This window comes from Alligator mississippiensis, chromosome 1 (assembly GCF_030867095.1).
Source record: "Alligator mississippiensis isolate rAllMis1 chromosome 1, rAllMis1, whole genome shotgun sequence".
Classification (NCBI taxonomy): domain Eukaryota; kingdom Metazoa; phylum Chordata; order Crocodylia; family Alligatoridae; genus Alligator; species Alligator mississippiensis.
Genome location: NC_081824.1, coordinates 433,928,260 through 433,946,649, shown reverse-complemented (window position 1 = coordinate 433,946,649; position 18,390 = coordinate 433,928,260). Strand labels below are relative to the sequence as shown.

The 18,390-nt window shown below is 44.4% G+C and overlaps 1 protein-coding gene across 3 annotated transcripts in view; it reads right to left on the bottom strand.

The window, feature by feature from the left end:
* Positions 1-10,062: 10,062 nt before the first annotated feature.
* CRYL1 (crystallin lambda 1) overlaps positions 10,063-18,390 on the bottom strand; it is a 97,042-nt gene continuing 88,714 nt past the window's right edge. For all 3 annotated transcript variants that reach the window (XM_006267734.4, XM_019481971.2, XM_019481970.2), the window contains exons 7-8: positions 13,595-13,701; positions 10,063-11,567 (exon numbers count right to left, since the gene is read on the bottom strand). In XM_006267734.4, the coding sequence (XP_006267796.2) occupies positions 11,448-11,567; positions 13,595-13,701 (227 nt within the window). In that variant the 3' untranslated portion in view covers positions 10,063-11,447. The remainder of the gene's footprint in view (positions 11,568-13,594; positions 13,702-18,390) is intronic.

Sequence of the window (18,390 nt, the reverse complement as noted above, 5' to 3'; positions counted from 1 at the left end):
GATTGCATCACTTCCTTGAATATTTCCCATCTGGTCTGCCAAGGTTTCTCACGCATGAATAGCTTGAAATGGCCTCCAAGCATCAGCATCAGAGAGTTGTGGTTCAACTTTTCAAGATCCAATTTGAATCCACCATTTTCTTGGACTCTAAGTTCATGTTTTCCACAAATGATATGTGCATTAAGCACTTTTGCAGACTTTTAACTTCTAGCCATGACTGTTTGTGGCTTTTACAGATAATGAGGTGGTCAGTCTGGCTTTTGGTTGGAGCCTCGTGTGTTCCCTAAAACTTTGTGCACATCTTTGTGAGGAAACAAACTACCATTAATAATCAGGTTGTGCATCATGTTTAACATGTTTAACATTTCTCCTATGCCGGTGCTGGGGGACAATGTGCCAGAGGTGCCTCTTCAGAAGGTAGATAGTAGTAGAGTTTTACTGTATTTTACTGTCATTATGAAGGAATCCAAAAGTTTTGTAGAGAAAATTCAAGATAAGGTCCCATGAATCTACACTATCTTTGAGAGAGACACAGTAAGCTGTGTTAGTCTGAAGTGAGGCAGAAGGCAGGGCAGGATGGCACCTCATAGACTAGCTTGTTCAGAGAGGCAGGAGCTTTCCTAGGTAACATCCTCTGTCAGATGCTATGAATGAGCTGAGAAAAAAAAAAAATCTCATTTCAAACTGGGGCAGACTGAGAGTGCTGAGCCTATCTAGCCAAGTCTTTCCAGGAGAGGAACACTCTGAGCCATCCACACTGATTAATCTTGAGAGGCGAGCTGACAAGGGTGGAACCACAGTCATCTGTTCTTGACAGTCCAACAGGCTGTGACATGGCATGTCTGTGAGCTGGAATGTGTGAATCGGACTACCAAATTGTTACACAGCTAAACCAATCTAGTTTATATGGATTTCAGCTGAAGCCTATGATGCCTAACAAATAGAAATGGTCATGGGTTTTGGACAACAGATAAACATACGACATGCCTTGAACGCTGGAATGCAAGAACTCTGCTCCGGGCCAGAATCAGCTAGTAGTGGAGGAATTAAGGAAGTTACAAGTCACCCTTGCTGCCCTGTAGGAGACACATCAGCGGGGTACAGGAGAGGTGACAGCTGGAAATTGCACTCCTACCTGGGCATTCACATGGACAAATGAACCATAGAGATTAGGTTGTACAGCAATGACCAAGAAGAAAGTTACTGCAGCAAACAGCTGGAAAACTGATATCTGAGCCATTTCTTACAGCCAGCTTTTACTACTGCTTATGGCAAACTTTGCATAATGATAATCTATTGTTCCATTCCAATAAAAGCAGCAAAAGGGAAGAGAAAAATGGATTTAATCAACAGTTGCATAGTATCTGAACTATGGGATCCCAGGTCAAGGAAAGATTTTGGAGTTGGAAGGCACAAAACTAGAAGTGGATGTAATAAGCAGAAAAAGTAATACTGAACCACATGACAACAGCCTGAGAATCACAGCTTCAAACAATAATTAAATTACCACAATTTGTCCTGTTGATTAGTGTAGGAATGGACCATTTTCCCATTGAACACCATCTCTTCAAATGCAATGTTTAAATAGTAAAATCAAAATAACAAAAGTAATATATCTAATTAATCCAAGTTAAGTTTGTTGTGGTAGAATGAGAGATGTTTTCCTTTGTAGTGTCTATGAGTAACATATGTGTTATATGAGCATTGATACATTTATGCCATTCGTAAACATTTATTTCCTTTCTTTTACTAGCTTATGTTTTATAAATGATGGGATAGATAAGTCACCTTGCTGCTAAGACATCTTAATTGTGCTTTTAAGTATTTTTTAAGGTTCTAAAATATTGATAAAGTCAACTTCAACAGCGCTGGTAGACATTTTGGAGGTGAAACCTTAGCTTTTTAAATTTCCTTTTCTTTTTTTAAACAGGAATAAAGGCTATAGATCTGGTAAATGGACTTGTGAAATTCTGTTTTGTGCAACTCCATAAGCTGCAGCATATGCTATATGGGTAACTCATGAAACCCTTTCATTAAACTATACAGTTGCACAATTACTGGTGTATTTTTTCCACAGGTCCAGATATATAAAATGATGTAGCACTGCAGATACAGGAAAAGCTTTGCTGTGGCACAATAGATTTCTGAAATGTGGCAGTTCAGAGGCCCAAAGAGTTACAGATTATAATGTAATGAAGCCAAAAAAGGATTTGGGGCCAGACCCTACTTCACTGGGGTTGGGGGCCAATCTTTTTGCAAGTGTGCCACAAATTAATTCTGCACTCTCCCCAAGTGCCACTCTGACCCCCTTCCCCTGACAATCTGTTGCTCTTCTTTCCGCTCTCTACTCTGTGTTCCCTGCCTGATCTGCTGCTCTGTATTTCTACTTCCTTCCCTCTGTTCCCTGACCAATTTGCTGCCTTGCTTTTTGCTTCCCACCCTCTTACTGTGCTGCCTATACCCTCCCTGATCTGTCTTATGCCACACAGAGGCTGCTGTGCCACTTGTGGCACCCATGCCACAGGTTGGCCATCCTGTCCTATTCCATTTGGTGCCTAATGTAATGGACTTAACTCCACTTACAAAGATTATGTAGGCGGGAGATTGTGGTTTAGGTACCTAAATGGAACCTGGGTGCTAAACTGTGCCCCAATTCTGCCTTGCTCACACACCCCTGGGAAAATTTTAACATACCTATTTTTGTAACATGATATTATCTTAGACTTAGGACTAAGTTACAAAAAAAAGGAGAAGGAGGCCCCATCCATCTTTTGTGTTAATTTTTTTTTCAGGGACATGAGCAGGGTAGAATTGGGTCACACTGGGTGTGTCTACATGAGACACTTTCCTGCGTGGTAGGCTAATCTACAGCAGAGTAAAGTGTCACTATGTCACCATACACAGCAGCTACTGCATGTTAAAATAGACTAATGCACGGTTTTCTACTACCTGTAAATACAATTTTCCTGCCTTCTGCTCCTGGTCAGCTATGTAACCATGCACTACTGCAAATTGCTTCTGGCCAGCCCAGGCAGCAGGAGGTGGGAAAATTGTTCCCTCCCACACACAGCTGCCTGCTTCCCAGACCCTGCACAAAATTGTCTAATCAGAGAGGGGTCTGGGACACTGTCTCCTGTCTTGGACAGTTGCCTGTGGCCCGGGCAAGTTCTGATCTTGGAGCTGGGACTGGGGCAATGTCCCTTTCCCCCCACAGCAGGCAACTGCTAGCTCTAGCTGTGAGATTGGAGCCAGGGCTGGGATATCGTCCCCTGCCTCAGGCAGCAGCTTGCTGCCAGGGCCAGCTCTGATCTCAGAGCTGGGGCCAGCAGCTGTCTGCTGTGGGGGCAAGGGACATTGTTCCAGCCCCAACTCCAAGCTCAGAGCAGGGATTGGGTAGCAAGCAGCTGCCCAGCATAAGCGGGACCAGAAATTATTATTTGTGGGGGCTGAATGGTGCAGAGCACACCTGCCTGACCTTGCCCCTCTCTCCCACAGGGCCATTTTGGGGCCAGCGTACACTGGTGCTATGTGTGCAGCGGCAGAGAGTGCAGCGGGGTCACTGAGCATGGCGCTGCAATGGCAGTGGCATTGAAGTCACTGTCACTGGCTCAGTTTGGGAGGGCTAAGCCCCATTAGCCCTGGCCCTCCACTGCCTATGCTGCCCAGGACAAGGGTTCAGGGTGGGAGGCAGCAGGGCTTCCCCTCCCCCTCCACCCCATGCAGGGCTCCCCCTGCCTCCCGGAGCCCAGCTCTGACCCTGGTGCGCCCGCCAGCCTGGGGCTGGCACCCAGGGGAACCTAGAGCTGTCCCTGGCTGACATATGGGAACAGAACAGAGCAGGAGTAGCCCTGCCATGAACTTCCAGTGGGAGCAGATTTGCTCCTGATGGCACATGTGTAGTTGCACTTCCAGGGAAAACTTACAGGACAGTATTTTACTGCACAATAATCTTTCTGTGCATTAATTGCACATGTAGACACACCCACTAAGTCACTTAAGTCCACTTAGGCACTTATTAGTTGGACTAGGATCTGGCCCTTGCTTTTAATGTCCTATATTTATCGTTTTAGAATATTGCTTTCTAGCCTGACAGGAAGCTGCTCATCAGGGCCCGTGTCTACACAAGATGCTGACTGCACAGTAGCCCGAGACTACTTGCAGTAGTGTCGCATGGCAAAAACCATGACACGACGCTACTGCGTAGTAGTCTCAGGCTACTGTGCAATCAGCATCACAAAAAAGCCATTGGTCAATATAAAACTTGTTTATACAAGTCCTAAATGACTGCACAATAAAGACTGTGCAGTCAGCATCTCGTGTAGATGTGGCCAAAGAGACTGAACCACGTGAGGGTTTAACAATTCAACTAGCTGAATTATGTGGGTGCATCTATATGAGACATTTACTGCACAGTTGACTAATTAGTAAATGTTTTGGCATCTACGCATGTGCCCCTATTAGGCTGGAGTAAACTAATTTACTTTGCAGCATGATAGTCCTTGTAAATACTATAAATACAAGTACTATCCTTGCGGAGTAAAAAATTCCACAGCAGTACATATGTAGATGCTGGAGGGGCTGTTTGGGGCATGAGGGTGCTCTGCAGCACACTGAGCTGGAAGGAGAAGCCCTGGGCTGGCAGGCTGACCCCCTCAGCCCCCTACCAGCTGGGGCTGTTCCAACCTGGCTCAATGTGCTGTGCATGAATAAACTCCAGAACTTATTGCTCCAGAGTTATGTTCAAACAGCACGCACAGGAACAGTAAGCTGCAGAGTTTATTCAGGCACAGTAATTGGTTGTGTAGACATGCCCTGTGTGTAACAAATGGAAAAATATGCATTTTTCATGCTGGCCTAGCTAAAAAAAGTAAATGAACCTCACCTCTCAGCTACAACTTGCTTGTGGATAGGAACCAATCATAGAAGGTTTCAGTTCCAAAGGAGAATTTTAAGGAAAGCATGTACCAGGAGCAATAGGTGGGCACATAAAGAAAATTGAATTGCCACTCTACTGTGACTTCATGTGCATGGCAGGAGGCATGACTGTGGGATTGCATGTTCGATTCCATCGTGCTTTATGACCTTTGCAGGGGGAGCCTGGGATCATGATCCCAGGGTCTCTCTGCACCCCCTCCAGCAGATATGCAGGGCATGGCAGGGCTCACAGTGAGGCCAGCGTTCCCTGCACTGCCCCTGCTGAAAGCATCATTGGTTGTGGGGCTCGCAGCAGGCACTGTGGGGCTCACTGTGGGGGCAGCAGGGAGAATGTTGGTACTGCTGCAAGTTCTGCACCTCATGAGGCTTGCAGCAGTGGCAGCGTTCTCCCTCCTGCCAGCCCTGAAGCAACGTGCAGCTGAGTCACAATTTAAGGCATGATTACCTGGTTAATCACAACTGAAAAGTAACGTGTAGAGAGGGTCTCAGAGGCGTAACAGCCCCATCATCATCTCATCGAACTGTTTCTAGTAGATAGTCTTCATTGTGTCTCCAGTTCACCCCTTCTATATAGTTTGGTCCCAATAACCTGCACAGGCCACTACTTCTGGTATTAGTGTTGCCAAATCTTGTGGGAAGCATTGTGGTGCTATAGGGCATTTCAGGAGATGATCCATGGTTTGCTTCTCCTGACAAACACATTGGTTGGTTGCATAGAGGCCCCACAATTTCATAAGCAAGTTGCATCTGCCAAGACCCACTCTCAATCAGTTCAGGCTGAACTCATAGCAGGACCTCTGGTGAAGTTATTTGAGAAAAATGTGCAACTTGGGAGTGGTCCCGGATGATTGGAAGAGGGCCAATGTAGTACCCATCTGTAAGAAAGGGAGGAGGGATGACCCTGCAAACTATAGACCGGTCAGTCTGACTTCAGTTGTAGGAAAAACTTTTGAAAAAATTGTTAAGGAGGCCATCAATCACAAGCTTTTAACTGGCAGGGTATTAAGAAACAACCAGCATGGCTTCGTGAAGGGTAGATCATGCCTAACAAACCTGGTGTCCTTTTATGATCAGGTAACTAACCAGCTGGACCAGGAGCATGAGGTAGACATCATTTACCTTGATTTCAGTCTCCCATGAAATTCTCTCAATTAAACTGGAGGGTACTCGCCAGGACCAGCCTACGGTGAGGTGGATGGATACTGGCTCAGAGACTGCCTTGTGACTGATGGGATGGCCTCTTCCTGGAGGGCTTTCTCCAGTGGTGTCCCACAGGGATCAGTGCTTGGACCCATGCTTTTTAACGTATTTATTAATGACTTGGATGAAGAGATAGAATGCTCTATGATTAAATTTGCTGACGATACCAAGCTGTGGGGAAATGCGGGCACACGAGAGGATAGCGTAAGGATCCAGGATGAGCTAAACAGACTCAGGAAGGATGAGGATAAACTTGAGAGGGTGCAGAGAAGAGCCACATGCATGACTGGGGCCTGGAGGATAGGCCATGTGAGGAGAGACTCTGGGAACTAGGCTTGTTCAGTCTGAGTAAGAGGAGGCTGAGAGGTGACTTGATAGCCACCTACAAGTATGTCAATGGGGAGCACCAAGATCTGGGGGAGCAACTTTTCAGGAAGGCACCCCTTGAGAGGCTGAGGACCAACAGCCTATCCTGCAAGTCAATGTCGCCTGCTACATTCCTCCTGACATAAGGGGGAGCTATGCCAGATAGTGTGTATAGGCAGCGAACAGGGGTGTGTTTTAGGGAGCCTATTATAATTCTGCATGTATAATTTAGGGTGTTGTCAATATGTTTACTGTGACTTGAGCGTCCCTAGGTGGTACAGGCATATTCAGCCACAGAGAAACAAAGTGCCAAGGCAGGAGTGAATAGGGTGGATGGATGTGCTCCCAATTTGGAATTTGCAAGCTAGGTGCAGTAACCCTGCAGCAATGTGTAGACATGACCAGAGTATACACTTATAATTCTAGCAGATTATAACATGTCAGATGCTTTCTGAGAGACAATAAGGCACGGTTCCATAAGGCAAGCACTTCTACCATGGTCTTGACAGAATCTCAAGTTACAAAGAAGGTTGCTCACATTGATGTGCCTAGGGTTTAGTTTGGTTTGGAAATTTTAACTTATAAAGAGCAAGATCCTGCCTTAGACTGTCTTAAAAGTGAAAGAGATACCTTGTTAAAATAGTGTGTGCATTTCCAAACAAGTAAGGGTTTGTCCCAAAGCCTATTGAATTTGATGGCAAATCCCTATTGAGTTTAATAGTACAAGAGCACGATTTATATGAGGTGGAGTGAATTTCACCATTAGGACTGATCTACATGTACCATTTTTGCTCCACTTTACTCCCTAGGGTAGACACTGTAGGAGCCTATACATGAGCCAGGAGGCTGCTCTGACACACTGTAATTGCATGTTAGAGTAGACTTGATTAATTGGGTCTGCTGGAGCATAGTAATTACTACACTCCAGCCAGCCTCCACGTCTCGTGTGTCTCTGTGCTTCAAAACGGCAGCAGGGGCACTTTAACTAAAGTAAACGAATCACAAGATGCTTTGGCACAGATGACTGGTGCCTTCTTAGTCAGGGGAGGCATGTGCCCCCCTGTGGTCAGTTCCGCTGACCCGGGGGGTGGGGGGCCCACAGGCTGGTCCTGCTGACCAGGGGGAGTCCCCCATGCTGCGATCCTTGCAGCCACTTCTGGCAGCAACTGCTGGCTGATCGCTGTAGCCACTCCCAGAAGTGACTGCAGCCACTCCCGCCTGCCCCTCCTGCCCATCGCCTAAGTGGTGAGTGCGACCGGTCAGGGGATGCACTGGCGCTCTCAGGGGTTGCACCCTCTACGTGTCACTACTGTGCTTTGGGTGCTTTAATTAGAGTGGCTCTAGGACCCACTCTAATTAAAGTGTCCTTGCCCCCCTCCCCCTCCAGAGCATGCATAAAAATGCCCTGTTCTCAAAAGACTCTATGGCACAGCCATAAAAGGGCCACAAGCCAGAAAATATCATTAAGTAGAATGAGGCATGCCTTTCCTAAACTACCAACAGTGTATCCAGTCCATTCTGTAGCTTGACAAGAGTTGTCAACCTATCAGCGCTTGTTCAAGGCTTTGCTTGATGTTCCCCTCCAATCACCCACAATCAGACAGCTGAAACCATCCTTCATGTGTCATGAATGATAACATGTCTGTGTAAATTAGAAGTGCAAAAACACATTCTCAGGTACAGCCCATTCATGGACACTTTTTTTTGCCTCAGGACAGGATAGTGACATTTGCTAAATTCTTGTCAAATCATCAGTTTGGTGCTCTTTTCAGAGTCCCCCCTGAGCCTGCACTTTTCCAGACTAAAGAGTCCCATGGCTCTCAGCCTCTCTTCATAAGGCCTATTCTCTTGCCCTCTGATCATGCGTGGCTCTCCTCTGGACTCTCTCAAGCTTCTCGACATCCTTCTTGAATTGCAAAGCCCAGAATTGGATGCAGTACTCCAGCTGTGGCCTCACTAAGGCTGAGTGCAGCGGGAGAATGACATCCTGAGATTTACTTGAGAAGCATCTATAGATGCAAGCCAGGGTTTTGTTTTCTTTACCAGCTGCCACTCCTAACAGATCAGGCAGTATCTATAAAAAGATGTTTGTAATATTTTAAAAAAAGCCTCTGATCGCATAAAAGGAATAGGAGGAATTAGAACCAGGAAAAAATAATGAAACCAGTTCCCCTTCTGGTTCACCCTAGAGCCAGGTTTTACACTTTGGACAGATAATCAAGATCTGACAGATGCCTTTCTTCAGCAGCTGTACTGCCTGAATTTCCATTACGGAATTTATGGCAGTTTTACTAATGGCAGATATTGAGAAGTACCATCTTCATCAAACTGTGGTGGAAGCATTTGGTGGAGGAGAAGTCTGAGGATCTGGGGGAGAGGAGAAAGGATAGGAAAAGAGAGGGAGTGAGAGGCCAGGGGCAGGGTTGGAAAATTAAACAATCTATATTTCTAGCAGAGGCAGCAGTTCTCAAACCTAAGCCCTGAAAAACACATTTAGGCACTGGGAGGTGGCAGAAAGGAAAATAAATGAAGCCTGAACCTTACTCTAGATTTTGTTCTCTAACTCTGACAAAGTAGACTGTTGCTTGCAAAAGCCCATGCTTCTCTGAACCAGTGGGTTTCACCCTGCCCCACCTTCTGCCTTCTCTATCTCTGGTAACTTGGGACACAACATTATGACAAGTCTTTAAAGATAAGCAAATGCATGCCACGAAGGAAGGCAGTTGTTATGTCCTTGCAAAATAGTGAGTGGAGTTTTACTCTAAGCAGAGAAGTCCCCTTATAAAGGGCCCCCTGTTCTTCATGGTAGCCACCAGACATCTCAGAGTAGGTGCATCTTCTGCTCCTGCTGAAAGGCCTGGGGTAGTGACAACTCTTTTCCTGCTACCTGTGCTCTGGCTGGTGAGGGAAGAAGTGGAGATGCTAACCCCAATGTGAATGTTCACTGATGCGGAGCAGTACCCTCAGGAAATTACTACAGTAGGACTCGCTTCATGGATGGACACTATTTTAGAAATGTTGCCAAAGTCTAATTAAATATATTCAAAATCAACCTGGTAAAACCAGTGAAAACTCATATGTAGGTGCACTTAAATCAGTTTAATCGTTCTATAGCTTACACTAAAATGGTTTACACCAGCAAAATCCATATAAAGAATGTTTTAACTGCACATACATGAGTGCAACTAAGTTGATTTATTTAATTCAAGGCAATTTGTCTAATATAAATCAGGCCTAAATCAGAGGAAGCTTCTCCATGAATGGAATATAAGTTCCTTGGAACAGAGAGAGCACAAGAAATAATGAATATGCGATTCTCTGTTCTCAGACAGAAGTTTCACTATATCCATGTTCACTAGGAGGGGGTTGTAGCACTGGTTTACAGTACTTAGCACTTGCAGGAGGTGACAACTATGTGCACAGTCACCAGCACATGTGAGTCTGCACATTACTCCCACACTGACTTGAACAACACATTTAAGAAAAACATTTATTGCTAATGAAACAGGGAATCTCGAGCCAATGCAACCATTAAAATATCACACTGGACCTTTGTGGAAGTTATTTCTTTAGAATCTTTTATTCATGAGTGAAAAACTCAAATCCAAACAAATGTTTGGTGATGTGACAGATTTTCAAAGATCTCAATATAAAAGCATAGCAAACTGATTGGTTAAGGCATAATGACATTTTAAAACAGAGCACATCTATAGCATAAAGGAACAACCTCCTGCTCTAAAAGTAATCAACATTGTTTATGATTTTGTCCAAAATTTTTAAAATTATGGTAGGAAGAGGATTAGAAATCCCACCAGCATGTAGCAAAACTGATTTAACATCTTTTAATCTGTGTTATTCTTGAGATTATAACACAGCCAGTTAACACTGTAAGGTGTTAAACAGAGGCTACAATAAGGGCCTAATAGTGCTTAAATAGTTCTTCTCTATTATCTGTATTATAAGATTGCTCAGATCAGGCCACTAGACTCCCCTGCCTGTGATTAGCTGTTTTGATTTAACAGTTTTTTATCAATGCAAGACAATGTGTAAATGGGACACATTTCATGTAGTTAAAAAAAACCCCAATTATGGCATTAAACAGCTCACTTAGGTTGGGTCAAAATCATAGGCTGACAAGCAGGAAAGACAGGGCAGGGCTCTGATGAGTCCTATACATTCTGCTCAGTCCTACTACTCAAGTACTTAACCTTCTCCATTATCATTATCACTATATCTAAGTGCCAAAGAGAAGACAGAGAAAGTGAAAGTAACTCTCTGTCCTGCATTGTAGGAAAGCTACCAAGCTGAGCTGCAGCAGCCCTGAGAGCTGTTGTATGTCACCCTCTTGGAAGAACAGTCAGTGATTCCAACTTTGGACTGGCCGTTCTCTCCACTATTTATGAGCCTGAACCCCCTGGCAAGAGAGTAGTGCCAGGGATATCCCTTTATGTGCTCCACAAATTAATCTCTCATCCCAGTCAAGTCAAAACAATTCAGGCTTCCTAAGCCCACAGAAGAATATCAGGGGCAGGACCTGCCCCATCATGGCATGGACTGGAGCTAAAGGATTCTTGGAAAAGCAAGCACTGCTGAAGCTACATATCTCAAAGCAAGATTATAAAATGCAGCATTTTAAAAATAATTGTGTTTAGGTATTGCACAATATTAATAATTTTTCTGCTAATGGATCTAAAACATTAAGAATTAGAAGAAATGCTATTAGAAATTATTGTTGTAAGCAGCTCCTGTTACTAATGAATTAATGTCAATTTGGATCAAACTTTTAGCTGGCCTCTCTATTTGCACATAGGCAAAATCTTTATTTACAAGCTCAATCACCTGCTCTGCACAAACAAATACAGATTTTTGCTTGTGAAAATAGAAGCACCCACTTTCTGCAAAGATCTGCTGACCATTTGGTTTAGTGTATGATCAAAGGTTACACCTCAGTTGAATTTCATTTGTGTTTTCAGCTTGGCAAGGCCTGCCAGACATTCATCTCTCCATTCTCTCCTGGCATTTATGGATTTTGGAATGTCTTCCACTGGAATGTTTTCACACATTGCCTGAAATAAAGAAAATAGGAAATTAAACCTCATGATGTGAGTAAATTTCTTCCCAGCATTATTTTTCTGCTCTCTCTCCTTCCAGCCAACATTTGTGGAAGTAATTGTCATATGGCTTCTGATTCTGTTGACAATTGGCAGTAAGAATCAAGGGCCTTTCTTGTTTGTTTAAATCCCTTACATGTTTCTAGATAAGTCACTTTTCTTCAATGAAAATGAAAACTATGGAAACATGCTATCACTATTAATAATTCACTCTTGCAGGCTGCTCTACCAACTAATTAAAATTTCCTTAACCTATGTTTGGAGGTGGGTACTCACATCATTCACTCTGCTTTGGGAAACACTTTGACCTGAAACTGATAGTGAAAGTCCGTTGAGGGCCACCTAAGCATCAATCCATCTGCTTCCTTTGCCCATGAAACAGCTGTCAAGGCCTTCTTAAAAAAAACCTTTTATTAACTCGAACAGGGGAAACCTGGCTGTGGCCTTTTAGGCAGCAAGAAAAGTGCTCTGATTCAAGTGTGCAGGAGGGCATTAGAAGATGCGATCTCTATCTCCTAATAAATAAAATAAACTCTGTTAAGGGGTCTTTTTTGTGTAGGCAGTATTAAATATGTAAAAATAAGGGGTAAGATTAATTAAAAAATTGATACTAAATACCTGGCAATTTTTTCAAGCATGGAAGGGCAGGAACCTAAACTATAAAAAGGGATTCCAAAACTAAAAGACATGGCAAGGGAGCAGGCTGCAACTACAGATGAAAACAGTATCCAAAGCCAAAAGATAGAAAAGCAGACCTCAGCAGCTCAGAATGCAAAGATGTATTTGTTAAATGGATCACTGGAAAAATAGGTATAACAGGTAGGAGGCTCATGCCAGTTAGCATATTACTGACTGATCTGCTATCAAAATGGGGAGAAGCCAACTATTTCTGCAAGTGCAGATATAGATCACAAGCAGACCTGGATACAGGCATGGGGGAACTGGGAGGCTTGAAAGGGGGCCCGAAAACTTATAAAAATGGTAGTTTTGTTTCCGTTGTCCAATTATTATTATCGTTATCTCTGGTGAAGGGGGGGGCCCAATAACCAGTTGGCCCAGGGCCAACAGGAGTCTATGTACGGCACTAATCACAAGGTCATCTCTGCCAACAGAGTAGCTCTTAGGTCAGAAGTTTAAAAGCCTTAAGAGACATAATCAAGGCTGGGTAAAAAGTGAAACTGTTGCCAATATTTATTGATGAATTTCCATACAGATAGCAACATAAGAAGTGTTTAATGTTTTCCACTAGGTTATTTGTAAGCCAGTCTTTATCATTGGCTGACACATGAACGATAAACACAGACAGAAACAGTGTGGAGCTGAAATGGCATTTGGCACTTTCCAGAGGAATACACAAATGCTTTCACTTATTTGATGTTCCTTTTGATTAAATGCTTCTGATAAATTGTTCCTCAGCTGTTCCTGATTAACTCCATATGAAGACATTCTTATTTTGGAATAAGAGCACTTTCCCCCCCTGTTCTTCTTAACCCACTCTGAAGGCACATTAAAATAAATACCTTATTTCAGAATAGGTCAGGTATCCAGGTTGCAGCCATATAGGTCTAGAGGCAAAAGGAATCTGAACTCATGATAGAAGTGATATCTACCATGGAAGAAGGGTGCTTGTGCCTGAAAACTTGCAATTAAAGATATAACCTCTACCACAAGTTCTGATTCTTGTTATTTCAGAATAAGCATTAAGATGGAACAGCTAACTAGAAACAATTCCAAAGGTAGATAAGGCCATATAAAAGGCATTAATAAAAGATGACCATGGAAAGACAGACTTGGATAAATATTTTCACAGCCTGATTTATATAGTTTCTACTCCAATATTTTCAATCAGTCATGCTAAATTCAAATCAAAGCCAGTACCCAGTAATCAGTCAAGAAAGTAATCCATAAAAATACATTCATGCCAAAATATGTTACTTTTGTGGTTTTTATGAAATTGCATTAATTCAGTCTTGTACACTCACCTGATTGATTTTCTGCTCAATTTCACCTGAAAATTCAGGTACTGGCCCAAAGGTTTTCAGAACACGTATCATACCTTCACGGTATCTCTCACAATAGTTTTTTATTCCTAAAACAGGAAGGGGAAACGTATTGGATTGATTCCAGAATAGAAATGGAAATTCCTAACTTTGTTCAATATCGTGCTCATTGCCTAAATGGCATCTCGTTCCAGAACTGAGACAGACATAGAGTATAAACGCATGGAACAACTACATCAATATTAAATCATACTGATATAAACTGTTATGCTGCAACGAGTCCATCTGAATATTCCTGTAGCGATACAACCTTATTTCATTCAGGGTTAAAGTTGTAGTGATTTGCTCATTTGCATCACTACAGGTTCATGCAGATGAAACATTTACAGCATAACAGCTGATGCACGCTTCCTAGCAACATCTCCCTGTCCTCTTCTAAAGCAGTTAAAAAGTACCCAAAAAACCTGCTGCCTGTCCAGAACCAAATTCAGAATATGACAGAGAAACTGTCAAGACTATCAGGCTCTTGGACCCTTTCCTATTCATTCACAAGGACACTAAAGAGGCTTCCAGGAATGACTGCTTCACAGTGAAGCAGTTAAAAATAGTACTTGATTTTCCAGGTATAGTTCTGAACCGTTCCAGGCAGCTTTAAACCAGTTTAACCAGCTGTTCGAGCCTTGTCTGTTTGTCCACTTCACGTCTGAGTCTAAGGTGTAAGTGGTATGTGTCCATGCCCTCAGAAAGATAATACTGGGAAAAGAACCATAGTGATGATACAATAGAGGGTCTACTGTAGATTGCTAACTGAGGAAGAGGAGGTGAATGCAGCATTCTTCAAGCAAGTAACAAGAATATCTAAATGTATGAGGTAGTAATAATGGGGAATTTTAACTTCCCTGATACCTACTGAAATAAAAATACAGCAACATATAAAATGCTCAAGTTTTTAGTCCATATAGAACACAACTTTCTGTTTCAGAAAGCTAGGGAAACATGAAGGTGGTCAGAATCTGAGGATTAAATGGCTATAACATAACAGAATTCAGGATGCTAACACAGGAAGTAATGGGAACAACAAAACATAGAGACTGGCCTTCAAGCAGGCAGATTTTAAGCAACTCTAAGAAACAGTGGGCACATCTACACATGCATTTACTTCATCCTGGATTTACTGTGCAGTAAGCTACTGCACAATGGGTGCGTCACCATAGTGACGGACTATGGCAATGTAGTTCATCGCTATGGTGACATGGCACTGGTGGGCACAAACTATGACACTAACACTACATTGCTGTAGCAAAGAGCTACCTCACTATAGCATGTTGCTATGGCAACATAGTGTCTAAAAATAGTGCACCGCCAGGACGACAGTACCAGCTGTTACTGCACCATCATTTAGTACTTTCAAAAGCAAGTACTAAATGACAGCGCCGTAACAACAGCACTGTGGGGGGCACACACAGGCAGATAGATTAAAAAACTGGGGGGACGGGGGGGGCTGAGCATGCGCGCATGCAGTCCCTCATGTGGGAAAGTCTGCAGGGGAAGGGGCGGGGGCAGGGGAAAGGGCCGTGGCGGGGAAGGAGTGGGGCTGGGATTGTGCAGGGATCAGGAGAGACTGGAGCCGAGCCAGGCCCAGGATCGGGGCCAGGGCCACTGTGCCCATCCCTTCCCCTGTGCACAGGTTCATTACCCCGTGCCAGTGCCCCCAGCCTTGCACTGGCCCTGGCCCTGGCCCCACACTGTCCGAGGGGGCCCGGAGCCAGGGGCTGGAGGGGGCCAGCCTCGGCTGTGCCGCCGGGCCAGAGGAGATGGAGCCCCCAAAACCTCCATGCCTGCTCCGCCAGCCCTGCACAGCTGGGGCAAGTCGGGGTGCAGGACAAGGCTACAGCTCATCCGGGGGTGGGTGGGGGAGGGGTGGTGTCTCATGCTGCACGTGTCCCAGGAGGCACAGGGGCGCATGCCCCTGGATCTGCATGGGGTGAGGCACAGGGCAGCGCCAGGCTGTTTTCGGCAGGGGTGGCCATGCTGCACTCTGGGCGGGAGGCCAGTGGCACTGGGACTGGCCCTCCTCACTGCCCAGCCCGCCCAGTGGTGGTACGCACATGGCGTTGTGCCACATTGCTGTCGAAGCAGCAGTAGCAAGGTGCGGAGGCAGGGACCAGAGGCCAGCCCGTAGGTGCAGCCCATCCTTGTCCTGTGCACAGATCAGGGGGCCACATGGCCCCCCACCCCTTTGGCTCCCCTACAGCAAAATAAGGGTCTCCCAGCCTGAGCCTCTGATTGTGGAGCTCAAGCTGGCAGATAAGCATCTCCCAGCAGTGGTCCTGCGGGTTACAGAGCTGCTGCTGGGAGATAAGGGTCTCCTTTCCCAAGCCCCCTACCATGAAGCTCAGGCTGGGAGATACCATATTTCACAGTGTATAAGTCAGGTTTTGAAGCCTAATTTTGGCTTCTGAAAATGCAACCTCGACTTATACACTGTCACATAAAAAAATTGTTGCCAACAAACTGCAAGTTTAGCAAATACATGAGGCACAGTTGCGCTAACTGCACTAATCACTTGAGAAGTGGTCCCACTAATTACAGGAGGTGCAGTCGCACTAATTAAATCAACACTATTTAGCAAAGATCAAATGAACTTAATTACCAGTACTGCAAATATCACATGGTATTCAGGATGCTGCCAAAATTAATGAAATACAATGCCAAATTCAAAACCAGAGTAATCAATTTTGCTCTCGATACTAACAACAGTTCTGCAGCCCATCAGTTTGGTGTGAATAACAAATTGGTCCATGACTGGAGGAAAAACATTGATAGCATAAAGAAGATGCCTTGTGAGAAACATGCAGATCACGTGAAGCAATGCAGGTGGCCAGATTTAGAAAGAGACCTCGCCAAATGGGTCAATGATCAGTGACAGTCTGGCAGAATCATAACAAGAAATATCACCCAACTGCAAGGCAAGATGCGTGCCATGGAGAAAGGATTGAAAGACGTTATCAGCAACCCAAACTGGTGTTCCCAGTTTATGAAAAGGAATTCTCTCTCTCTGCACCACAGAACAAAGATATTGCAGAGGTTACCAGCCAACCTTGAAGATAAGATAACTACGTTCCAGAGCTACGTGTTGAACCTCCGAAAGAAAAACAATTATGATCTCAGCCAAATTGGGAATATGGATGAAACACCCATGTGCTTCAATATGCCAACAAGCCAAACTGTGGATGTCACTGGCAGTAAAACTGTACCGATGAAGACTACAGGCCACAAGAAAACAAACTTTACTGTAATTCTTGCCTGCACGGCTGACAGGATAAAACTAAAACCAATGGCCATCTTCAAAAGGAAACATGCCCCAAGAAAGAACAATTCCCCACAGGCATTGTTGTTCAGCTGGATGGATGAGGAAGGCATTCACTTTTGGATACAGTGAGTGTGGAATACGTGCCCCGGCACGTCGTTAAAACCGAAATCAATGCTCATGTGGGACACGTTTAAGACCCACCTCTGCAACAGAATGAAAAAGAGTCTGCAGCAAAGTAAAACTGACTTAGCAGTCATTCCCTGAGGGCTAACATCCATTGTACAGCCATTGAATGCGTGCTTAAGCAAACCGTTTAAAGACTGCGTTCATTTCAAGTGGCAGAGCTGAATGATGAGTGGCCAACATTCATTTACAAAAGCTGGAAACATGCACGCAGTCTCCTTAACAACTGTGCACCAGTGGATTCTTACAGCTTGGAGGGACATTAAACTTGGAACCATTTCACACTTGTTCAAAAAATGCAGGATCAGTAATTCTATGGATATTCTGTGGTGCGATGAAGATCAAACAGAGGATGAAGAAACCGATCCATCCAATGCTGAGGATCCATACAATGATTAAATTACTAACCATTTATATTAGGAGGAACTGTTTGGGACTGACAGTTCTGATGATAAAAGCGAATGAGGGATTTTGACGTTGTTAATTTTCAGTATTCTTAAAATGTCTAAATTAATGAGATGAGGGATTTTTAATAGTTATTATGAGGAAAGATTATTAAATGAGTGAAATGAATGATTTTTAAATGTTATTATTATGAGGAAGTATTTAAAGGGGGATTTTTAAATGTTGTTTGAGTGCAAGCCACAGCAATTGCTGCTAATCACCACTGATGGTGCTAATCATGGTGGTGATTGTTCAACTGGTCATTCCTGATCTGTGCTGTTTTGTGATTGTGTGTAACCCATGGTGATAGGTGCTGATTGTGCTAATCATGCCAGCAACTGTTTGTTCTTGTCTCTGAATAAAATACAGTTCGACTTATATACCATGCCTATGAAAATCCTAACTTTTTGTGTTGGAAAACCAGGGTCAACCTATACACCGTGTCCATCTATACACTGTAAAATATGGTAAGCATCTCCCAGCAGTAGCCCCAGGGTCACGGAGCCACTGCTGGGAAATAAGGGTTTCACAGCCCAAGCCCCATGACCACAGGGCTCAGGCTGAGAGATAAGTGTCTCCCAGCCCCCTGCTCTGCCATTGCGATCAGGGAGCGGGGGGGGGGGGGGGGGGGGGGGGGGGCTGGGAGATAAGGATCTCCCAGCACCTGCTCCCCAATCATGATTGGGGAGCAGGGGGACGTAGTCCCTGCCTGGGTTCCTGTGGCATAGCCCACCCCAGCAGCAGGCAGCTCCCGGGGGCAGGGAGCAATCTCCCACCCCCACTGGTGGACAGCTGACCAGAAGCACATTCTGCTCCCGGTCAGGCATCCGCAGGAGCA